This window comes from Leptosomus discolor, chromosome 18 (assembly GCF_034619465.1).
Source record: "Leptosomus discolor isolate bLepDis1 chromosome 18, bLepDis1.hap2, whole genome shotgun sequence".
Taxonomy (NCBI): domain Eukaryota; kingdom Metazoa; phylum Chordata; class Aves; order Leptosomiformes; family Leptosomidae; genus Leptosomus; species Leptosomus discolor.
The window spans coordinates 14902532-14923290 of NC_141408.1; the positions used below are offsets into that span (position 1 = coordinate 14902532).

General features: G+C 49.7%; 1 protein-coding gene across 4 annotated transcripts in view; it reads left to right on the forward strand.

Annotated features, from left to right (window-relative positions):
• Positions 1-17632, forward strand: part of SGSM2 (small G protein signaling modulator 2) — a 57892-nt gene extending 40260 nt beyond the window's left edge. For all 4 annotated transcript variants that reach the window (XM_086475459.1, XM_086475461.1, XM_086475460.1 and 1 more), the window contains 12 exons: positions 3325-3475; positions 4013-4077; positions 4531-4676; positions 5120-5248; positions 9122-9304; positions 10349-10753; positions 11443-11567; positions 12758-12840; positions 13293-13402; positions 14732-14828; positions 16016-16183; positions 17539-17632. In XM_086475459.1, coding sequence (XP_086331585.1) covers positions 3325-3475; positions 4013-4077; positions 4531-4676; positions 5120-5248; positions 9122-9304; positions 10349-10753; positions 11443-11567; positions 12758-12840; positions 13293-13402; positions 14732-14828; positions 16016-16183; positions 17539-17627 — 1751 coding nt within the window. In that variant the 3' untranslated portion in view covers positions 17628-17632. The remainder of the gene's footprint in view (positions 1-3324; positions 3476-4012; positions 4078-4530; positions 4677-5119; positions 5249-9121; positions 9305-10348; positions 10754-11442; positions 11568-12757; positions 12841-13292; positions 13403-14731; positions 14829-16015; positions 16184-17538) is intronic.
• The last annotated feature ends 3127 nt before the right edge of the window (positions 17633-20759 follow it).

Sequence of the window (20759 nt, forward strand, 5' to 3'; positions counted from 1 at the left end):
ATTATTACAGGGAAGAACATTTCACTCACGCCGTGAGATCTGGGGATTGACTGTGCGGAGAGGCTGGGAATATGCTCACAACCTATGGGAGGTGGAAACAACAGCACCTTCCCTCTCCTTTGAGCGTGTGTGCTGCTGAACAGACAAACCTGCTCTCCTTCCAGAGGCTTCCTGCCCCCCCTTCATAACAGCTGGATACTAGAGCACGTCCTCCCAAGAGGAGGGAGTGGAACAGGGCTTTGTGTTCTGCCTCCGTGAGCTGGTCGGGTGCAGCGTACCAGACTGGGGAGGGCAGCCTTGTGTAGGAAGGATCAGAGATGAACCATTACAGCCACGGTGATGTGCTGGGCCAAGTCAGAAACAGAGTGTGCCTGTGTAGACAGAACAGGGCAGTGAGCTCCAGTTTCAGCCCGGGGATGGTTCAAGTATGCGTGCTCCCACACTTCGGATAACTCTGTAAGGCAGCAGGAGTGTGCAGAGATCTAGATCGTACGGAGATGCGACAGCTTTCTGTGGTCAGGTGCTTTCCTCCTGCTTGTATTCATAACCTGGTGGGTTTCAGACGATCAGCTGCAAGACCCCCCGCCCTCCAAATATTTGTCACCTGATTCTTTTCCTAAAGCACAGAGCATAGCAGATTTATTAAGTTGGCATGTACTGGCAAGCATTCAGGATCTGCCCGTGTAGTCCTGGAGATGGAGAAGTCCTTGCGTTCTCAGAGGAGGAAGCCGAGTGCTGTACAAAATAATCCCTTCCCCAGGCCAAACCCCTCCTGCGCAGCTTGGACTCTACGGCTTGCAGTTGTTCAGAAGATGGGCAGGTGTTGTCGAGGCCTCTCCACGTGAAATCTCTTCCCCCTCCAGACTTGCCGGTTACTGTACAGCCTCAATACCTCCAGACTTTTGGCCTTGATACCTCTCGAGTGCACGTGCCAAACCTGGCATGCTCCTGTTCTAATCAAAACAGCCTCCACCTCTTCCTGATAACTGGAGTGTATCAGCAAGAACAGAGTCTTCTCTGTTACCAGGCTGTGAAGTAGCTGCCAAAGGTCCGACATCTGCAGAGGAAGCAGGAAGGAGAGCAACTGCTTGCAAATTCGGCTCTTGTCTATATTTTTCATTCGTGACGTTAGCGTGAACATGCTTTTTCTGGTACTTGTATTTCCTAAGAAAAACACAGTGTAGCTTGTCTCCAGATAAGGTACTCACACCTTTAAATAGCGGAGCAATGATTTTGGTTCCAAATGGATGTTAGCCCTGGTCTGTTGGGACTGACGGCAGGAGGCAACTGTTGCCCCGATCTCTGCTGATAGTGCTTAAGTTGTTTAGAGAGGATGGGAAAGTGTAGTCAAGGAGATCCTCCCTGTTTCTTGTAGGCTGCCCACACACTTATCCCAAGGTAGTAGCCCCTAGAAACTGGCAAAGCCCAGCCCAAGTTAATAAAGAGTTCTTAGAAGGTATGGATGGAAAGAAACTCCAAAAATACAGCATTGCCCTTGGAAAAATGACGCTGTTTCAGGAAGTTTGGGTGCCTTAACAGATCCTGTCTGGATCTGGGTGATGACGGAAAGGGAGAAGCTCTAACTGTGCCACATGCACACGTCAAGAGGCTGACGCTGTGATCCGAAGCGTGAGACACACACCTTAGTCCTTAGTCAGGTGACGGAACTGTTCAGTTACGCCGCTAGGTCGGCTGTCAGGTACCTGCTTTTGCTGATTTACTCTTGCAGGTAGTGGCAGCGTTAGGAACGCCTGCTGTTGGAGTAGTGATTCTGGCTGACCTAGATCGGACTGGCTGTTGTCTCTCCAGCAGCACGTTTTCAATAATGACAGCACTGTTGTAGCAGGTTTGCTGGCCATTTGCTTTTACATTTTGCAACATGCTCGACTTTTGCATGTAGCTGAAGTTACAGATAACACCACTACAGTTAAATAAAAGATGCTGTTCACTCTAATTCTTCACTAACTCAGGTACCTTTCATCTGGATATTTAGGTTCTGTGGGGTTCTTTCCTTGTTTCTCTAAAAAATAAAATAAAAAAATTAAAACTGAAAAACCCACTTTTCTTGTCTGTAGAGGGGAGGCAAAAAAAAAAAGATCTAAAAATGCTTGTCCAATGGTCTTTATTTGAACCCAATAAGAAGCTGCAATAAATACTGGGTCATTCAGCTCCTTCCTGAAGAATTAAGGTGAAGAGCATTTTTGCATCACACTGTTTTGTGAAATGAAACACACATGACTGCTTCCGCATGAGCCTGTGCTTTTTCTGTTAACAAATGTTTTTACTCCATTCCTTCCTCACCTACGCCCACTTTCTAATAGGCACTACTAAAATGCTTTCTGCTACCTTGATTTAAAATGCATGAGATGGTTTGGAATTGCCCCTACCACCCCCCAACAAATGTATGTTTTAAAAGCACGGCCCAGGGGACTGGATTTTGCTTACAAATGTTAATTTAGTGACATACAGTATTATGGCATTTGCCTTAATTTTAATCATGGGTGAGCTGAAAGGCCAGTTATTTATTATAAAACAAAAAACCCACGAGCTCAAATGCCAGCTGGGAAAGTTGAAGAGCTGAAGCCAAGCTTTCTGAAGGCAACTGGTGGTTTCTTGGCGTTGCCTTCCTGAAGCTGGTTAAAGAGGCGAATAGTTTCGGTGGAGCAGGGATGATAACTCAAGAAGCTGCACTGTACTGTTGGATCACATCTTCCTGCAGAGTATCCTACTTTTATAAACACAGGGTTGACATTAGTAGGACTTGAACTGTCCTTCTGCACTAAGGATTTTAGGATCTGGTTCTGAGGGGGAAAGAAGCGTCTTCTGAAAATAACTGAATGAGTTTGTCTTAATTTCTTTTACACTCAAACTTTCACTCCAGCTGGACTAGCAGTTACATGGCTGATTCCAGGAACTGCAAAATGAAATTCTGAGGCGTGAATTAAATAGAAGGTCAGGTTAGATGATCTCTTCTGGCCATAAGTAACATTAGCATAGCATAGCAAGAGCCAGTTTTAGTTGTTACGGCAGCACCCTTTTCTCTGTTCTCTTGAAGGACGAACTGGGATGGGCATGGGCAAGGAAGGGGGAAGAGGCGAAGGGATTTGACTTCACGGGCAGGGACCGTGCACAGCATGCAGCTGGTTTAGGTGTGCCGAGAGCAGATTTTCTTAGGTCACTAGGATGGTGCTCTCCCCTTTTTAGAACCAAGGTTCAGAGCCTGCTGAGAAGCAAAGCATGAAGGCACCAGGATGCACAGAAGGAAGAGGGGGAAAGAAGAAAAGCCGTTGATGGCCTGCTGTTTTGTTTGGTTTTTTTCTCTAGACACCAGCGAAATGATAGAGATGCAAGGCTTTGGGGCAAACCTGCTTTCGTGGCAGCTGGAGCACTGCAGCCAAGGCTCCTCCTGCCTCTCCTGCTCCACGGGCAGCTCTCCCTACGACATACCCAGCTGCTGCAGCTGCATCCACGACAGGTGAGCGAGTTGTGCAGAGAGCTTCCCTGGGAGACTTGGTGCGTGCCGCAGCTGAACGCAGGGAGGTGTTACTGGTTGCAGCACCAGAGACAGAGAGTAACAATTTCCCAGTGGTTTCTAACATAAAAACGTGGAGTCACACAGCAAGAAATTTAGTTTATTCAAACACCTTTCAAGTCACAGTTTGATAGAAAAATTGCATCTAGTTCTTTTGTCTAATTTGATACAATTCAGCTCTGGAAGCATTTTCTTTAACAAGTCATTAACAATTACAGTGAATTCATCTAATTTGCAAGGAGCTTTACGATGCACCTGCAGCAGTTGTAGCTAAATGTGCAGAGTGAATCAGTTTTGGGTCAAAATACTGGTGGGGAAAATGCTTTAAAGAGTGTACTTTGTCATTATTGTTGTCCTTTAGCTAAATAAGCCTTGGTGCAGAGAAAGAATTGCTGTGTGTAGGTCACAGGGATCAGCATGAAATTCATGATGATCTCGCTCCTCATGACCCATCGTGTTCCTGTCCATGTGTCCCCACAGAACTCCTCTGAAGATGCTGTGTGAAAGCATGAAGAGGCAAATAGTTTCCAGAGCCTTTTATGGATGTAAGTGAAGCTTCTCCTGTCCCCCCTTGTGGTATCCCTGTGCTTATCTGAAAAACATGTGATGTTTGGTTTAGAAGCAGTCCAACCCCAAATTTATTGTTGTGAGTCAGATCACCTCAGGGCAGTAGGGTGGACGTGACTCAAGTATCGTAGCTTCATATTCCGTTATTTGGGGGTTCTGCGTATAGCAATGGGCCAGCCGATGCTCGGTGAAGCCAGGACGTAGCTTACGTTGCAGTGTAACGCTCTACTTGGATTTTACTAGTCTGTGTAAGATTTGCTTAATCTTTGGCTCTGTTGCACTTCCTCACTCTTACACAGCACAATGCGAGTTTAGTTCACGCGGGATTATTAGTGGCCGGTTTCAAACGTCGCAGCTTCCCCTTCAGCAGGGGGAGCTGGTGTGAGGTGGGGGGCTCGTTTATCGAAGTTCACCTCCTGCCCCAACCGCAGGGCTCGCCTACTGCCGCCACTTGTCAACAGTGCGAACGCATCTGTCTGCCCTCGTGAACCACACCATCATCCCCCCTGACAAACCGTCCAGCGCTGCAGGAGGCCTGACTAAGGAGGTCTGGAGCAAGTACCAGAAGGACAAGAAGGTCAGTAACAAGCACCTTTACGATCGCCACAGCAGCTCCCATACACCGCTGTGTCGAGCGTGGTATCCCTTAGAACAGGGCCCAGGAATTGTTCTCTGGTCTGCACAGGATCCCTTCTCTTTCTAGGGAGAGCGAGTGGATTCTCGCCATCTCTTTTATCCTTTGCTTCTCTGATAATGGCAAAGATATCAATTAACATCAAAGCGACTGATCTCATGATGACTCTAGTCTGTTAAAAGTTAGATTCTTTTCATGGGAGGCATGACAACTTAATTTAGACTGGATTGGAGCTCGGGCCCTAAAGGCTTGAATCAAGCTGCGAAATTTATTTAGTGCCACACGAGCATTTCACAGTCTTTATACTTGGTACTAAGTGTGTATGAGGATGCCTGAGGAAAATAAAGATGTGTTACTTCAGCACCTCTTTCTCCTTGCTGTTGTAGAACTACAAGGAACTGGAATTACTAAGAAGAGTTTACTACGGCGGGGTACAGCATGAGATTCGAAAGGAAGTGTGGCCATTCTTGTTGGGGCACTATAAATTCGGCATGGCCAAAAAGGAAATGGACCAGGTAAGCACAGCTCGCCGGGGGGCTGAGTGACGTTTGCGGAATAGGTTCTGTTTTCTGCATAGCAAGTGTTTGTCTTTCTTACTGTTAATATTCCTAAGGGGAAAATGCTGCTGAAAACATGAGTGACACGTGTTAGTAGAGGGACTGTGACATCATGTTACCATGTCTGAAAATCACTAAAAGGGAGTTCTTGTTGAAGTCAGGAAACCTGCCTGCAGCCTCTGCCTTGCCCTGAGCAAATCCTGTTTTCATAAATTTGTCACTTATAAAATGGGGAGAGGTTGACATTTGGATAGTAATTTGAGTCATCCCTCTTTAATGTGGTGTGTTAGCTGAGTTATACTTCAAAGTGCTCTTGGAAATAACGACTTTATCTGCATGTGTGGACTTCTACTGGGGCTGTGAACAGCCCAGATGTACCTTCTGAAGGGCACTTGTAGAGGCTGAAAACCCCCAGAGGAAGGTTTGGTTTGTAAGTTCATTATGCTTTTGTGAGACTTAAATAAGATGTGCCTCTGTAAAACACAAGGTGCACTTTCACATGAGACATTATTCCTCTTAATATCTCCCATGCTGCTGCTAGCATCGATCAGTGAATAATTGCCGAGGTTATGTCACAGCCTTGTTTCGCAGGCTGAAACTCTGCGTTAAGTATATGGTTTCCATTAACGAAATCACAATTTGCCTGTCTCTCACGCCATCTCCCTCTGCTAATTCCACTTTTTACTTTGCTGAGTGCTTTCATTTCTTGTAATTACCGGGTAAGTGCCTTGATAACAAACGAGGCCGGTAACAGAGCCAGGCGAGGAGCAGACGGTCCAGCCTTGCCTCAGCTGCGCGTACGGAACAGCAGCTGGATGGGGTCCGACGCCAGGGTGCTGAGGAGACACAGCAGCGCTCCAGCTCCGTACGCCGGTGGGCTTCCCGTCCACCAGCCTGCCTCTGATCCAGCGGGGCTGCTGTTGGGAATGCCCTCTGGCATCTACCACAGCGCGGAGCCGCGGCCGATGCGGTCCCCTCGCGTGCTGTGCAGGAGGCCCGGGCTCGCGCCGCGGCGCGGCTGCAGGGCTGATCCCTGCGCAGAGCCAGAGCTCCCGCGTGGCACCGCCGCGATGGTCAGACCGGGCAGCGCCGCCGTCGGAAAGGTCTCCCGCGGTCCCTGGGCTCCTACGTGGCGGGAGCACCAGCCTGCCAGTGCAAACCCCAGCGCTGTCGCTGCGCTTACGCCTTGGCTGTCGAGGAAAGGGATGTTCTCCTTCGCAGGGCCGCAGGGCTACAGGAGGGCACTGCCCTGCGGGTCAGGGCTGGATGTGGATGTTGGCACATACGGCTTTTAACTGACAGTGAGAACCACCCAAATGTTTGCTGAACTTTCTGCAGCGGTAATGAGGAACTAACACATGAATCTGCTTTTCTGTTGGTGTTATTACCAGGGAGGTAGCACTCGTGCAGTAGCTGATCCTGTTCTGGATTAAATGGGTAAGGAGTGGTTTATATATCAAAGTGTTGGGCATGTGCTAAGTCCCAATTATTTTATGTTCCAAGGGATACTTTATATCCCTGGGAGCACCTGCAGATCGGAAGGGCAGCCTCACCTAGAGCCTTGCCGTGGAAGAATTAGCTCTCTTGCAAACAGCAGGCACTTTAGAAGCAGCATTCTTCTTACTAAAATTTGCTGAGCATTTTGACTGGTTTTTCCTTACGCTAATCTTTACAAACCAGTTCTGAACACGGATGGAGAAATACACCCCTGAACTATTCAAACTGGGTCACAATCCAGGTTCTACATCCTGAATCCAGTCACCTGTGTGGGTATTTATGTTGAGCTTTTCCGGAAGGCTGTAGTGCATACATCAGGAAAGTTCCGATGAGAGCTGCTGAGGTAGATTCCTGCCCTCCCATGACACCAGCATTGGAAGAAGACAAAGTCCCTCAGAAGCGACCGAGGGCAGTAAGTCCTGCTGGACGCCTTATCTCCTGAAGGCCAGGCAAACTGCCGCCCAAGAGAAGCAAACCCAGGCTGATACGTTGCCATAGTCCTGCTGGAAAGTACGTCTGTTCCACAAGGGGGTTTAAAGAAACAGTCCTCCTAGAGCACCATGTGGACTGGGCCCTTCACTCTTACTGCATTGGTGAAAAAGGGAGGGCCCTTCCGAACACCTTTATGAACTGGGTTCAGAGCTCCAGCAGCAGCGATCTGGCTAAACTGCAGCACTTCCAGATCAGCGTGAATTTATTACATTTGCATTTGGTGCTCCATTCATTCTTCTTCTGGTTTTTTGGTTTGTTTTTTTTTTTTTTTTTTAAACACAAATTTTCAAGAAATAGAGGGTATTGGAGGTTTCTTGCATAGGTTGCATTTTGCCATCTCTGTTCTCCAAGGTATATAAACCATCAGATTTATGATCCATGTGTAGAAATAGAAGGTATGTCTGGAACTGAAAAAAAGGACCCAGATACTTAGTTTTTAGAGTGGGACATCTGCAGCCACAACTCACGGAGTCTAGCCTCAGCTTCAAAGGGCACACATGTATACAGCTAGAACCTAAGAGATTTGGCAAGAAGAGATAAATACTTGAGTCCGTTTGTATGAGAGGAATTACAGTAAATTCAAAAAGATATGTTGTAAGGTATAAAAGATCTGATCTGCAGAATGCAAGGTCCTGTAGGAAATTTTTTTTCCCTGAGTTTGTACCATACTAACACCAGGGTGCTCCAAACCTTATCTGAAATTCTGATGAGCTACTCAACACCAGCAGTAAATAACAGTAATAACCGACTCCTCAGAGAAGTGTGCTGTTGGAGTCTAAAGCTTACCCTTGAACGTAAGAGTCTATTAAATGAATGCCATGAAGACAGTCATAACATTTGCATGTACAGGAAACTTCCCTTGTCCTTAACTGAAGTCATCGCGGGTGATCTATCATCTGTGCCTTCCGATGGTGTTTTTGCAGTCATCCGTCAGTACCCGGGGCACTCCCAGACGTGGCTGTCCTCCAGCCTTCCACTAACTGTTGTATTTTATGATTTATGACTCGACAGCTACCTCAAGTGACAAATAGCCTGCAGCTCTTAGCATGAATGCTCTGGTAGCAGCTCCAGCAGCAGAGTCCACAGCCTGAAGCCAACTCACAATTGCGGTTTCTCTTCAACTCTTGACAAGTGACAAAGCAGTAAAATTACTACATGTCCCTTAATAGCTCGGGGGGGGAGGGGTTCTGTGTCTGTCTTACAACAGAGGAAGCCAGCAGTGGCAAAAATCTGTTTTATTACTATGGGAACCAGCGTGGTTGGATCTGGCCATGCGCAGCGCAGCCGCACGGCTGGGCTGGGCCAGCTGGGATTGCTGCTGCTCAGAGGTCTCTGCCAGCACCTAACTCCCTCCAGGCTGACGTCTATAAACCCGCGACCTGGCACTCACTGCCAGGGCTATGTTAGAGCTGGAACAGAGAAGGAGTTGGGAAGGAGGTGTAATGAAATTAGGAATAATCCGGTTGGAGGCAGCAGTTGCTCCACCAGATTTGCATCTGACTTCTACATGAGGTTTCACGTGGAAGCCAGTGACATCTTTTGCTCTTTCCCAAACAAGGTCGAAGCGCTGTTGGTAGCGTGTACCCGTGCTTGTATGAATCTTTTCTGGCTTCCACAGTGATGGGTTATTCCCTGCAGTAAACATGCAACATCTCGCTGCCCCAGTCATTGCGCTTTGCAGTCGCAGCGCTGTGTGCTCTGGCAAGAGGGACGCAGGATCCTTCAGGCGTTCGGGTTGAGACGTGACACGTGCTTTAGACCTCTCCCTCCTGGCTTCCAGTCCTTGTTAACGCTGTCTTCCAAGGAGGACCAGCATTTCAGGACCTGCCTGTCTGCCCGCAGGTGGACGAAGACATTGCTCTCCGGTATCAGAAGGTCATGGCCGAGTGGAAAGCCTGCGAGGTGATTGTAAAGCAGCGAGAGAAGGAATCGCATTCTGCCACGCTGGCGAAGTTTTCATCGGGCAGCAGCATCGACAGTCACGTCCAGCGACTGATTCACAGGGACTCCACCATCAGCAACGATGTAGGTACTCCCTTCCCGTTCACCCACGCGGTGCAGGCAGCGCGGGAAGCTCGGCGTTTGCAGAGGTACAGCCCAGGAAGCAGAGAAGTGGGTTAGCGCAGCTCAGAGCAGGTCTGTGTTTTGGGTAGTCTGGAGCTGTTCTTAAGCAGGACCTGCCTAAGGGGCTTTGAGGTTTACCTGCTATAGAAGATCCTTCTCTCAGTAGAGGAACAGCTTTCTAGATCTCTTACTTGTAGATCCTTTATTCAGATCCAGCATAGAGCAAAAGATTGCTCCTATTAAAGCGTATTTTTGATTCTGCCCTGTCCCTGATTGACAGGTTGGCTGTGGTTTTGAGAGAGGGGATCTTTGTCAATCTAAGGTCAGATGCTAAGCAGTAGAAAGGCAGACTGAATTAACCCCTCTGTAACTTGAATAACCAAGGAAGGGGTTTCTTTTCGCGTTGTTGGACAGGAGAGCTGTCAGGTCTGTGCCAAACGTGTCTGGGCAGCCATTACTTCAGCAGACTTCAAACGGTTAGCTAACTGATTCAGGAAGGCAAGAGAGAAGAGAACTGAAATAGGTCAACAAAGAGGTTTTTAGCAAGAGAAGAGGTAAAGTGGTGGCGGGGTGAAAAGAATTTGAAGGCCTGTCTTGACTTCAAACAGCAGTAGCTGAACGGGATTGTCGGAGGCCTGAGGTGCGCTGGTCCTCTTCACAGATCTGTTGCAATGACCGTGTTTTGAGCGTTGGTGTTGCAGGTGGGGAAGCTTCACTGCTCTCCAAGGTATTTCTAATTGAAGATCGTGAAAGGGGGAGACATCCTCGTAGGAGATGGATATGAGATCATACATTGGTATTATTTTTAGACTTACAGTCTCAGTATAAAGACCGAGTGAGCAGCTCTCAACTGTTTGCATGCAGGGAAGCTCTACTAATCTTGTTCACTGCAGTAGCGCAGTCGTTTCTCTCTCCTGGCTGGAGGTTTGTTGACTGCATTAATGTTTCTTGCTTCTCTGTTCTCCCCTGCTTTATCCGAATCTTCTCTCCCCTGCCCACCCCCAGGTCTTTATATCTGTAGATGAAACAGACTCGGCGGAGCGGGACTCAAAAGGTCAGGATGACCCCGCTTTCACCGTGGTGTCTGCCGACACGCCAGCAGCAGTAGCTGCCGTGGAGCAACAGTCTGTGGAGTTTGACTCCCCCGACTCCGGGCTGCCGTCCTCGAGGAACTACTCGGTGGCCTCGGGCATCCTGTCCAGCATCGATGACGGGCAGAGTGTCTCCTTTGAAGACGGGGCTGAAGAAGAAGCTAGCACTGACTTGGAAAGGACTGATCCAGACGTACCCCGCGTGCAGAGAGCCAAGTCTGTGGTAGTGCAGTCTCAGGACTCTGTGTCAGAAGAGCAGCTGTGTTCCCAGGTGGATTATTTAATGGATGTTGCTTCTGTCTGCGCTGCATCCTACACAGTAGGTCACGACATAAGTATCGTCATCTCTCTGCGCAGCATTGCCTTTCCAGCAACGACTTGTACTTTTTCAGACAGGATTTAACGAGAGACAACCCCAAACTAGAACTACAGGTGGTGGGATGATAACTGAGGGGTTTTGCATCCCAATCTTTTCAGCTGGATTTTGAGCTAGATTGGTAATAAGGCAGCAAAAAAAATTTAGGACCTTTTTGAGTGGGAGGTCAAGGAAAAGAATGCAGTACAGTTCCAGCAGCTAAAACTTTCTGGGGGCTGGGGGGAGGTGTGGGGATGTGGACAACCCACCACTTGTAAGGTTTTGTGTCATTTAAATGTAGGTTTTAGCTTGAATTAATCAAATTGAACCACAATCTAAATCTAGATCCATGACTCCACCATCTCTCTTAGTGCTGCTGTCAGCAGATCAGGAGTTGAGTTTTTGCATCTCTCTCTGCTGTAGTTGTTCTACTGGAAATAACCATTTGGAAATAGGACAGGCTTGGAACATTTACCAGGGAAAGTGTATACATTTTACCTGGGATTTTTGACAGTAATCGAGTATTTTGATGCTCTCATATGCCCAGAGTATAACTGAGTTATTTCTGGTTTGTTGATTCTCAGAGCGAATCTGCACCAAGTCCTGGGAATGCTCTACGCTCAGCAGATCTAACTAAAACTTTCCTTTTCTAGATAGAGTTATTGGACACTGTTGCCTTAAATTTGCACAGAATTGATAAAGATGTCCAGAGATGCGATCGGAATTACTGGTATTTTACTGCCGATAACCTGGAGAAACTCCGAAATGTCATGTGCAGGTAACTCAGCTTGTAAACGGAACTACTTTTTGCATTTCAGTCGTAATTCGTAAACTATAACAACGTGAAAATAATAGTCTGTATAAAAATTCTCACTAATGAACTTAAAACTAGCAAGAAAGAGGAGCGGGTAGGATGGTAGGTTAGAGAGCATGGCTATGATAGGTGGTCCAAGTTCGGAATGCAGTCTGGAGAAGATTCTCTTTCTGCCTCAAGAGACAGACCCCATCAGTCACCTGGAGCTATTCTCTAAATGTACTGTTAGCTGTGGTTTCCTGCCTCTGAGGATAATAATCCATGCTCTAGTGGCGTGCTGTAAAGATGACAGTAGCGGTGAGGTGCCCAGATGTGTGTTGAGGGACATCTGCTAAGTAGACAGAAAGACCCCATCTTCAAATCAAAACAGCATCTTTGACCACTGAGAGCGGCTGGGATCCACAGAAAAGTCGTTTTCACGTTTTGGAACGCAAGTTTCCGTGAAGGCGGCTGTTCAGCTGAACACTTAAAGCAGAAAAGTGTCACAGAAACGCTCGGAAAAGGCACCAAGATTCCAAAAAAAAGCACATACCTTTAAAAAATCTGGCCTTCTTTCCACAGACCGTTACGCTTTTGTCAGCTGTTTTTTCCCAAGCTATGCAAGCCATGCCTGTGAGGTGTGGTCCCCTCTGTCCAAGCACAAAACAATACAGGGCTGTGAAATACCTGGAATGTGAAGTGTCAAAAAGTTCTGAGACACACACGTTCAACGGCTGCTTGAATCAAATTAGACTTCAGTAACAGTATGTAGCTTCTGAGGAGCAGGAAGAGAAAAATTGAACATGAATTCATGCTGTGAGTACACACGATCATGTGCTTTTACCCTTTCACAACACATGAAGAGTCACGTTACAAGAGATACTCCTGTCTCAGGTGCTGCTCTGTCCTTATTGTGGATTGTTCATAGAGCCTTGAGGATTTTTCCTGAAAAAAAACCCAGCAGAAATACTCGTCATTTTATACCAGTGTGTTGGAAGATTTGAATTGTTGTAGTTCTCTGGACTTCTAGCTTTCTCTTTTACAGCACTCTAGAACAAGACACTTAAGAGCTTCCAAAAGGAGTTGTGTTGTAGGCGTAAGACAAACTTCTGAGGCCGCCATGCAGCGACAGGATTTTTAATCCTGTTATCTCTTGTATTTTCTTCTTTCTGCAGTTATGTTTGGGAGCACCTAGAAGTTGGTTATGTTCAAGGCATGTGCGACCTCCTGGCTCCTTTGATGGTTATACTTGACAATGGTAGGAAGGGTTTTCTTTTGGAACACGTTGGTCTCTTCAGGGAGGTCTTTCTTTAGAAATGCTGTTTCAGAAGCTGTGTGCATTCCCCAGGGCGAGCTCACCAGGAAACTCAAACCTGCAGCTCTTGATTTGTATTTTCTCTACGTGTATTTGTTGTTGAAAAGGCTAACATTAGTATCTTGGGGATTCCCTGTTTACTCACTGAAAATTTTACTGAATTTTCAAAGCAGCCGTGTTCTGGCAGTGGCTGAAGCTGAAAGCTGGGTTCTTTTGAGACATACCTAGTAAAAATGGTCCAGAGTCAGGTACCGTCTTCTGTTTCATGTAAATACTGGTGATGGGATTAGGGAACAGCAGAGGGGAAACCCCAGTTTTTCCCTTGCGCTGCCGTTTGTTGTGGTTCAAGGCAGCCCCGCAGCTGGCAACACTGAGGTTCTGCGTTGTGTCTGCAGATCAGCTGGCGTACAGCTGCTTCAGCCACCTGATGAAGAGGATGAGCCAGAACTTCCCCAATGGCGGTGCTATGGACACACACTTTGCCAACATGCGCTCCCTAATCCAAGTGAGTCTTTTGTAATCTGGTTTGAAAGACGACGAGGCGGTGGCAGAGGCTCAGAACCGGCTCGATGCCGCGGGGAAGGCCAGGCACTCCAGTGACAGGGGTTCCTGGTGATCTGGTACTTTAGAGCTGGGGAGGGTAAGAGTTGTTTTATGCAGCCCCCGACTGACTTCCTGCTTCTCGGGACAGCACTTGCTGTCACAACGGAGCGGGTGGATTAGAGCAGGTCAGTTTGTCTTAACCTGACAGACAAAACCACACCACCCCCCCCCCGAAGGTCTGCCTCCAGCACACCCCCCACACGGTGTCACAATGGCTCCGTTGGCTCCTGTTGATGGCTCAGTCCAGCTCCAGCTGAAGCCAGTGAGAAACAGCAGTAAGGTCCAGTCTTCACTGCTTCTTGGAAGAGAAAACACTGATATTTGTGGCACAACCTTAATTTCTTACAGGTTTAAATAGACCATGGCTGTACTTGTATTCACACAGGATGCTTGCTGAACGGGGGTTTTTTGGACAGATTTAAGGCCCAGACATTCCACTCCAGAAAGCACCAGGCACCTGAGCAAGACTAGCACAAAGAAGGGTGAAAACTATCCAAAAAAGCCGTTATTTGGTTTGATAGGTGGCGTATTAAAAAGTAATGGAGATAGAGGTCAGCCGACAAAGCAGATGGCCAGCGTGGCAGAGGCAGGCAGCACGGGAGCAGAGGGCTGCAGCGGTTCTGTTGAGTAGCCAGTGTCAGAGGGTGCCACCCGGCGTATCCAGCCCGTAGGATGGCATCTAGAGGAGCGACTGCGGCTGTGGACACACTTGAGGCATCTGTCAGGCGTTTGGCAAGTAGCTGTTGGGTTCCAGAGAGCTCGGGCGTTGCGGTGCAGAACCGTGCCACTGCCCATCAGGGTTACAAACTGTCAGTGGAAAGGTCTCTCCTTCTTTTCTCCGGGTAAATGGATCTCGGCCTTCGCGCCCCAGCTCCTGTGTTACAATCTGAGAGTAGAGTTGGGTGGGGAGATGAACATTTGCCGCTTGTTGAAAACCAGTAGGATCTGTAACTTGCTGCTTGGGCCTTTAAAAGCACAGTGAAGGCTGACTGTTGTCCCCTGATACCTGCCCAGCAGTAGCTCTTCACCCCGTCAGGCTGTGCCGGGGCACCCACATCACGGGCCTTTTGCAAACACCCACAGTGGAAGGATGTATCTGTGCCGAGCAGCAGCTCTGACTGATGCAGGATCAGGTGGTAGAGAGCAGCGTGGAACTCTTAACCAGGCTCCAGCACCTTTGATCTTGGCTACTTTCAGACAAGGTCCTGACAGCTGATGTTTTGCATTTTAGATTCTAGACTCGGAGCTTTTTGAATTGATGCACCAGAATGGAGATTACACTCACTTTTACTTCTGCTATCGCTGGTTCCTGCTTGACTTTAAAAGAGGTAATAATGTTCTACGCCTGTAGCTTAGAGTTGTGCAAAACTGTGAACAGCTCTGTGTCTTGGTCTGTGTCTGGCTGGTGAGTAGCAGCGAGGCTCACTAGAGTTTGTAGCTGGGAAAGCTGATGCAGCTCTCGGAGATGAGCTAGCACTGGAACGAAGTCAGAGCTGGGAGAGGAGTGTTGTAAATTCCTGGTAATGTGGTTGGAGCCAAGTTTTGCTCCGTGTAAATGCCTGCTGAAGAGGGTGATCCCAAGTTGATCCCACTCCTTTGTAAGCTTTGATCCCTCCTTCCTAAGCCATGAGGTAACAAGGCCCAGCTCAGCAATAGCTCAAGAGCTGTTGTACGTTGCCGAGTGACGTACTCTTATATAAACTGCGGGAGCACCCCAGGATCCCGCACAAGCACGCCCACCCACCCACACCCGCTCTAGCAGCTGCTTACAGTCGAGAGACCCATCTCGCTGTCAGGCAAGTCAGTCGCTCCTTTGAGTTACGGCCTCCTCGGCAAGAACGAGGAGGACATCCCTCCCAAATACCCCAAAGCACCAAGGTGATCGAGGGAGACGATGCGCGTCCATCAGCTGTTTATGATGAGCAACGGTCTGGCAGCCAGGGGGGAGGAATTGTGGCTCCCAGCTGAACAGTAAACCCGTTGCCTGCCCCTTCACAGAGGGTTGCCTGTCCCCCGCATCCCAGTCCCCTGGACCTCACGGCCGCGGGCTGGGCAGAGGACGAGCCCGTAATGTTCCTTGGGTCACACGTGAGCTGTGGCACGTGTGGACCTCGCACACACCCGCCTCGCAGTGAACTGTGGCCGGTTGAAAGCAGCAGAGCGCCGGTGCTGGCTGGTCCCTGCAAAGCCGGAGGGCCCCAGGTGCACGTTCAGGTGTGCAGCCTGTCGCGCAGCCCGGCCGAGAACAAGCGGGCGGCTGGCGCCTGCTTACTGCGGTTCAGGCGTCTTCCTGGGCTCCAGTCTGCACCACCACAGCTACGCTTCCTTAGCTTTCCTTTAAACCCAGTTCTGGCGCCGTAACGTGGCACAAGTCAGTCACGGGAGTTGGCTGGGGGAGAGGAAAAGGAGTCCAGTACTGTTTGTGTCTGCGTAAGGCCTGTAAGACGTTGGTTAGAGAGGGGGAAATGGTCAATTTGAATAATCAGATGCTCTTGTAATGTTTATTCCCATTCAGAATTGTTGTACGAGGATGTATTTACAGTGTGGGAAGTTATTTGGGCAGCAAAGCACATCTCTTCAGAACATTTTGTCCTTTTCATTGCCTTAGCACTTGTGGAAGTTTATCGAGAGATTATCCGTGATAACAACATGGACTTCACTGATATCATCAAGTTTTTTAATGGTAAGAGACTTTAAGAGAGCCATTTTGATAAAAAGCAAGTAACGAGAGTTTGCTCCTTCTCCCTCACTCAGACTCTCTGCAGTTGTGCAGGGTCCTTGCTGTCGTGACAAGCCCCTTGTCATTTTAAGCTCCAAATCTCTTACCCCTTCATGTAAATGAAGAGCCCAGATTTTCACCTGCTTCCGGAAGACCTGACTTGGCTCATGCAGCGTTCTAAGGCCTATGTGGACCACAGAAGACTGTAGCTTTTCCAGTGCCAGTGGTCATTTTTACCACAAAAGCAAGCTTCACAGTTTCTCTTAAAAAGATTTGCCGCGGTGACTCCTTGCCCGTGCTTTAATGGGAGGTGCTAAAATGTTGCTTAATTTTTTGCAGAAGCCTCTCGCAGGTTTTGAGCTTGTCAGAGTCGTTTCTGTTTACAGGGCTTGACCCTGCTGAGGCTGAAACGTGTGAGCGCCTGTTCATGCAAAACATCCCAAAGTGCTTCCCCGGCTGGTTGCCTGCCGTAGGGGTCCATAGCTGCCAGCCAGCATCCACTGCCAGAGCAAAAAGTGTTCTGCCCAAGCCAGCGAGGTCTCTTCCTGGCTGCAGAACGCAAGTTAGTCCTAAACAAGTGCTCCCCTGTTAGGGTACTCTAAGAAGTTTGGAAACAATTTTGTGTAATCACAGTCATTTACTAAATGATCAAAGCCGTGGCTTTCGGCCGTCTGCTGCAGCAGCCCCAGATGTGGTTTTGGTTTTGCCTCAGCCACTCTTACTCCAAAGCTGTACTTTAATGCTTCTCTCAAAAAAAAAAATACCCCAAACCCCAAAAAACCCCACCCCCAATAAAACCGAACAAAAAGACCCCAGTACTTGCCTAAGCTGAATGAAATGTTTATTGTGGAACTGAGGATTCGGGTCTGTCGAGAGCGACTTTCTGATCTTGCTTCAAGCCGCAGAGCGCGGGACCGTGTGGGCAGGGGAGCCCTTCCTCGCCGCACGGATCACGTGCGTCCCAGACTCCCCAGCATAGTCCCTGCCTGGAGAGGGACCTTTAGATCAGGCTGAGGTCCCGGGAGGGCTGGTCACAGGCACGTGTGGGTACAGACCTCCCTCCCGGTCTGGGGTCGCAGGCGCTGGGAATTCTGCCCCAAGAGAACGGACAGCAGCAGGGTTAGAACTCGGCGCCAGGACCGGCAGCGCTGGGGGATTCACCCACTTAACGCTGTCTTTAATTCCACAGGCCTGACCCCCTGCGATGCTTTTGGATTGCTGCTAATGTTGCACTAATTACTTAATGCTAATGCTACTATCAATGCTAGGGCAGAGAAGTTCCTGCCGCTGGCAGTAAGGAATGTTTGTCTGTCTTTTAGAAATGGCAGAGCATCATAATGCCGAGGAAATTCTGAGGATAGCAAGAGACCTTGTCTACAAAGTGCAGACACTGATTGAAAACAAGTGATGCTGAACAGACGGTCACTGTGGGCCTTGCGAGCTATCGGACGGAGCAGTTCTTGCACTGTTACTTCAAAATGGTGTTTTAATTGCATCTTCCATGTAATGTAATAAATACCGAAGAGATTTGTAACAGACTTTTACAACCAGAACTTTTCCTTCACCAGACGAGGTTTGTGTTTGATAGTCCTTGCTACACTCACTTTGTATTTCGAGACGAGCCCTTTTTGCATTCTCTTCTTTCCCTCTCTAGAAGACCGTCTGTCTCCATATTTGAGATATTAAAAAGGGGGGATTTGACATACTAGAACATTTATATTTTGACTTACTGCACCTTGAAAGCCTGGGTGCACGTTGTGTGCTCTGCCAGAACCTTCCGGGGAGGTGAGGCCGGCTCCAGTAACTCACTCCAGTGTTGCAAGCACTGCATGGGGTCCTGGGAGGAGCACGGTCGAGGGCTCGTTGTGCCTTGAACACGGAGGAGACCGTGCGTGAGCGCCTGTTGGTAAAACATGCGGATTTGTGTTTCGCAGCAATTAAATAAGGTTACCATCTGGGGGAACGGCCTTAAACGAAATACCACGGTTACTATGAGCCGTGAAGATCTGGCAACGTTCGCTAAAACCATCAGTTGGCCTTTGCCGACAGCTCGTGCCCTTGAGCCCTCCCGGCCTGCGCACGCCCCAGCCCTGCCTTCGCTTTGCTCTGCAAACTCACTCTGCGAATGCTCCCGGGGGGCGAGATCTGCCCGGCGGAGCCGAGGTTGACGCCTTGGGCACAGGGCAGCCGCTCCGCGGGCGCGCAGACCCTGCGTTACGGGGCAGAGCCGAGCCTCCCCCCAGCCTGCGCTCTGCCACCCGCCTCCTCCCGCTCGGCCGAGCTCCCGGGGGCACCTTCCCCGGGACCCTGCGAGCCTGAACCAGGCGCTGGTCCCCGCGGGCGGGCACGGCCACTTGCCAGACGAGGCGGCTGCGATGGCTGCACGGGAGCCGGCCCTGCTGCGGCGCCGCGCTGGCCTGCGGAGCCGCCGTGCGCCCAGGGAGGTTCCGCGCCGCCGCTTTCCCCGCTCGCCCGCGTGCTCCCAGCAGCAGCGCCCGTTTCGCCCCGTCCCTGGGCAGCAGACGGCTGAGGGTGGGCTGGGCTCTGCCCTGGAGCCGCCGGCGGCTCTGCTGCTGCCCTCACGCTTCTTCGCGCTCTCTGAAGCCGTCACCCGTCTGCGGCCGTCCCGGGAGCGAGTGTGCCTCGGTGCCGGCGAGGGGGGCTCGGAGGGGCAGGGTCTGGCTAACGGGCTCAGCCGCTGATCGCAGGGGCAGTCGTGACCTTCTAGAAAGCCCAGGGACTTCATGTGAGCGCTGCAGGGACTGCAAAGCGTCCTGCCCTTTGCCGTTAGACCTGTGGGATGTTAAAAAAAAAAAGAGTTTGAATTTGAACTTTTGTGTTTCTGCTGTTTTGGTGGTGGTTTTTTTTATCCCTCGGAGCAGACAGGGTTACCCAGCTTTGTTTCCATTGAACCTTGTAGGGAAAAGAACTCTGTGCTTTTCACAGAACTGTGGCATGGTTTGGGCTGGAAGGGACCATTAAAGATCATCCAGTCCAGCCCCTGCGACGGGCAGGGACCCCTGCGACGGGCTGGGACCCCTTCCACCAGAGCAGGTTGCTCACAGAAATTCACAGGAATTAGATCAGCTCACAGGAACTTTTAACATCAGATTTTTTGCAAAAAGAGGCGTAGGGAATAACCCTGTCCCGTTTGAAGATTCAGACACTGACAGGAGGGGTTTACTCTAGTAACGGGTCTCGTTGCTACCCGAGCGCTGGGCGCTCCTGCTCGTCGCCCTGGGCGAGTGCGGCCTCGGGCTCCCCACGCGCTGAGTGGTACTTGCTCAAGGAAAAGGTAGATTTGGTTCTAGAAGGACTATCGGTGTCCAGACCTTTGTGATTGCAGTAAAAATGGTAAATAATGGTCTGAAAAGGGAAAAAATGCACACAGAGTGCTGCTCAGCTCAACAGCCAAGCCCGCCCTTAAACTGGCCTCTCAAAATTTGAGGGGAGAGTAGAAAACCCAACCGAACCAGACGTCCCCTGGCGCTGGTGTAGCCGGATGCCTTCAGGGACGAGCCCGTTGGCCTCTGGGCTCACGAGCATCACGGGCCCGACACAGGAGTGAGACCAGAGCACCCGTTCGGTGCCGAGAGCGGTGCTGGGCGGCAGCTGGCGGGGAGGGAACCCCCTTTCTGCGCACCCGGTGCTCAAACAGCAACAGGGGGAGCTACAGAGGGACCAGCTCTGCGCGCTCCACCGCCCGGCCCGGGAACGCGGGGTGCTGTGCGGGGTGCTGTGCTGCAGTCCGGGCTCGCCCCATCTGCAGCTGCGTGTCGGGCCCCTGCAGCTCTCCAGAGCATTTGGGTGGGGGTGCCTGGTCGCTCGGCGGGTGAAAGGGCGGTTTTTAAAAGGTTGACGAGAGCGAAGCAAACCCTCCAACTCACAGAGCCTGAGGAAGTGATGTAAAAAATGCCACTGCACTATTTTTCTTTGGTATGTTGGGAATGTACTATACACCTGTTCAAACCTCTGCGACCTTCGATGTATTTGTTACAACATTCTGTCTAATTGTATTTTATGAATATTGTGTATTGACTTATTTATTTTCGTCGGGAGCACACTACTCTCTTTATTGCTCAATTATTTATGTTTAAATGTAACATACGAATAAATACTTATCGTCAAGGCATTCTGCGGAGCTCTTTGGAAGCGATTTCTCTCCCCCCCAAGGTAATTTCACAGACAGAACAGGGAGTCCTAAGGACAGGGCTGTCTGGGAAGAGCCTGTGATATGTAATTAACGGTTCTCTGACGACCTTGCCTGGGCTATTGTACTGAGCAGTTTTGGAAGTAAGTAGGTCGTCGCCAAGTGGACTGCTAATGTCCCTTGGATGCCTTTAAGGGCAGATTTAAGGTACAGGCAGCGCTGCCTGAGAGCCTGCTGCCAGCCTGCCCTGGCAAGGAGTGGGAGCAGAAGAGGCCGATGACAAGTGTTAAAAAATAGAAGTTTCATCCTACAACTTTAGGCCTGATCGTGCTGCAGCTAGAATTAAATCCAGCCGAGCTGCTGGGCTTCCAGGAGAGATCCTCCTCCACC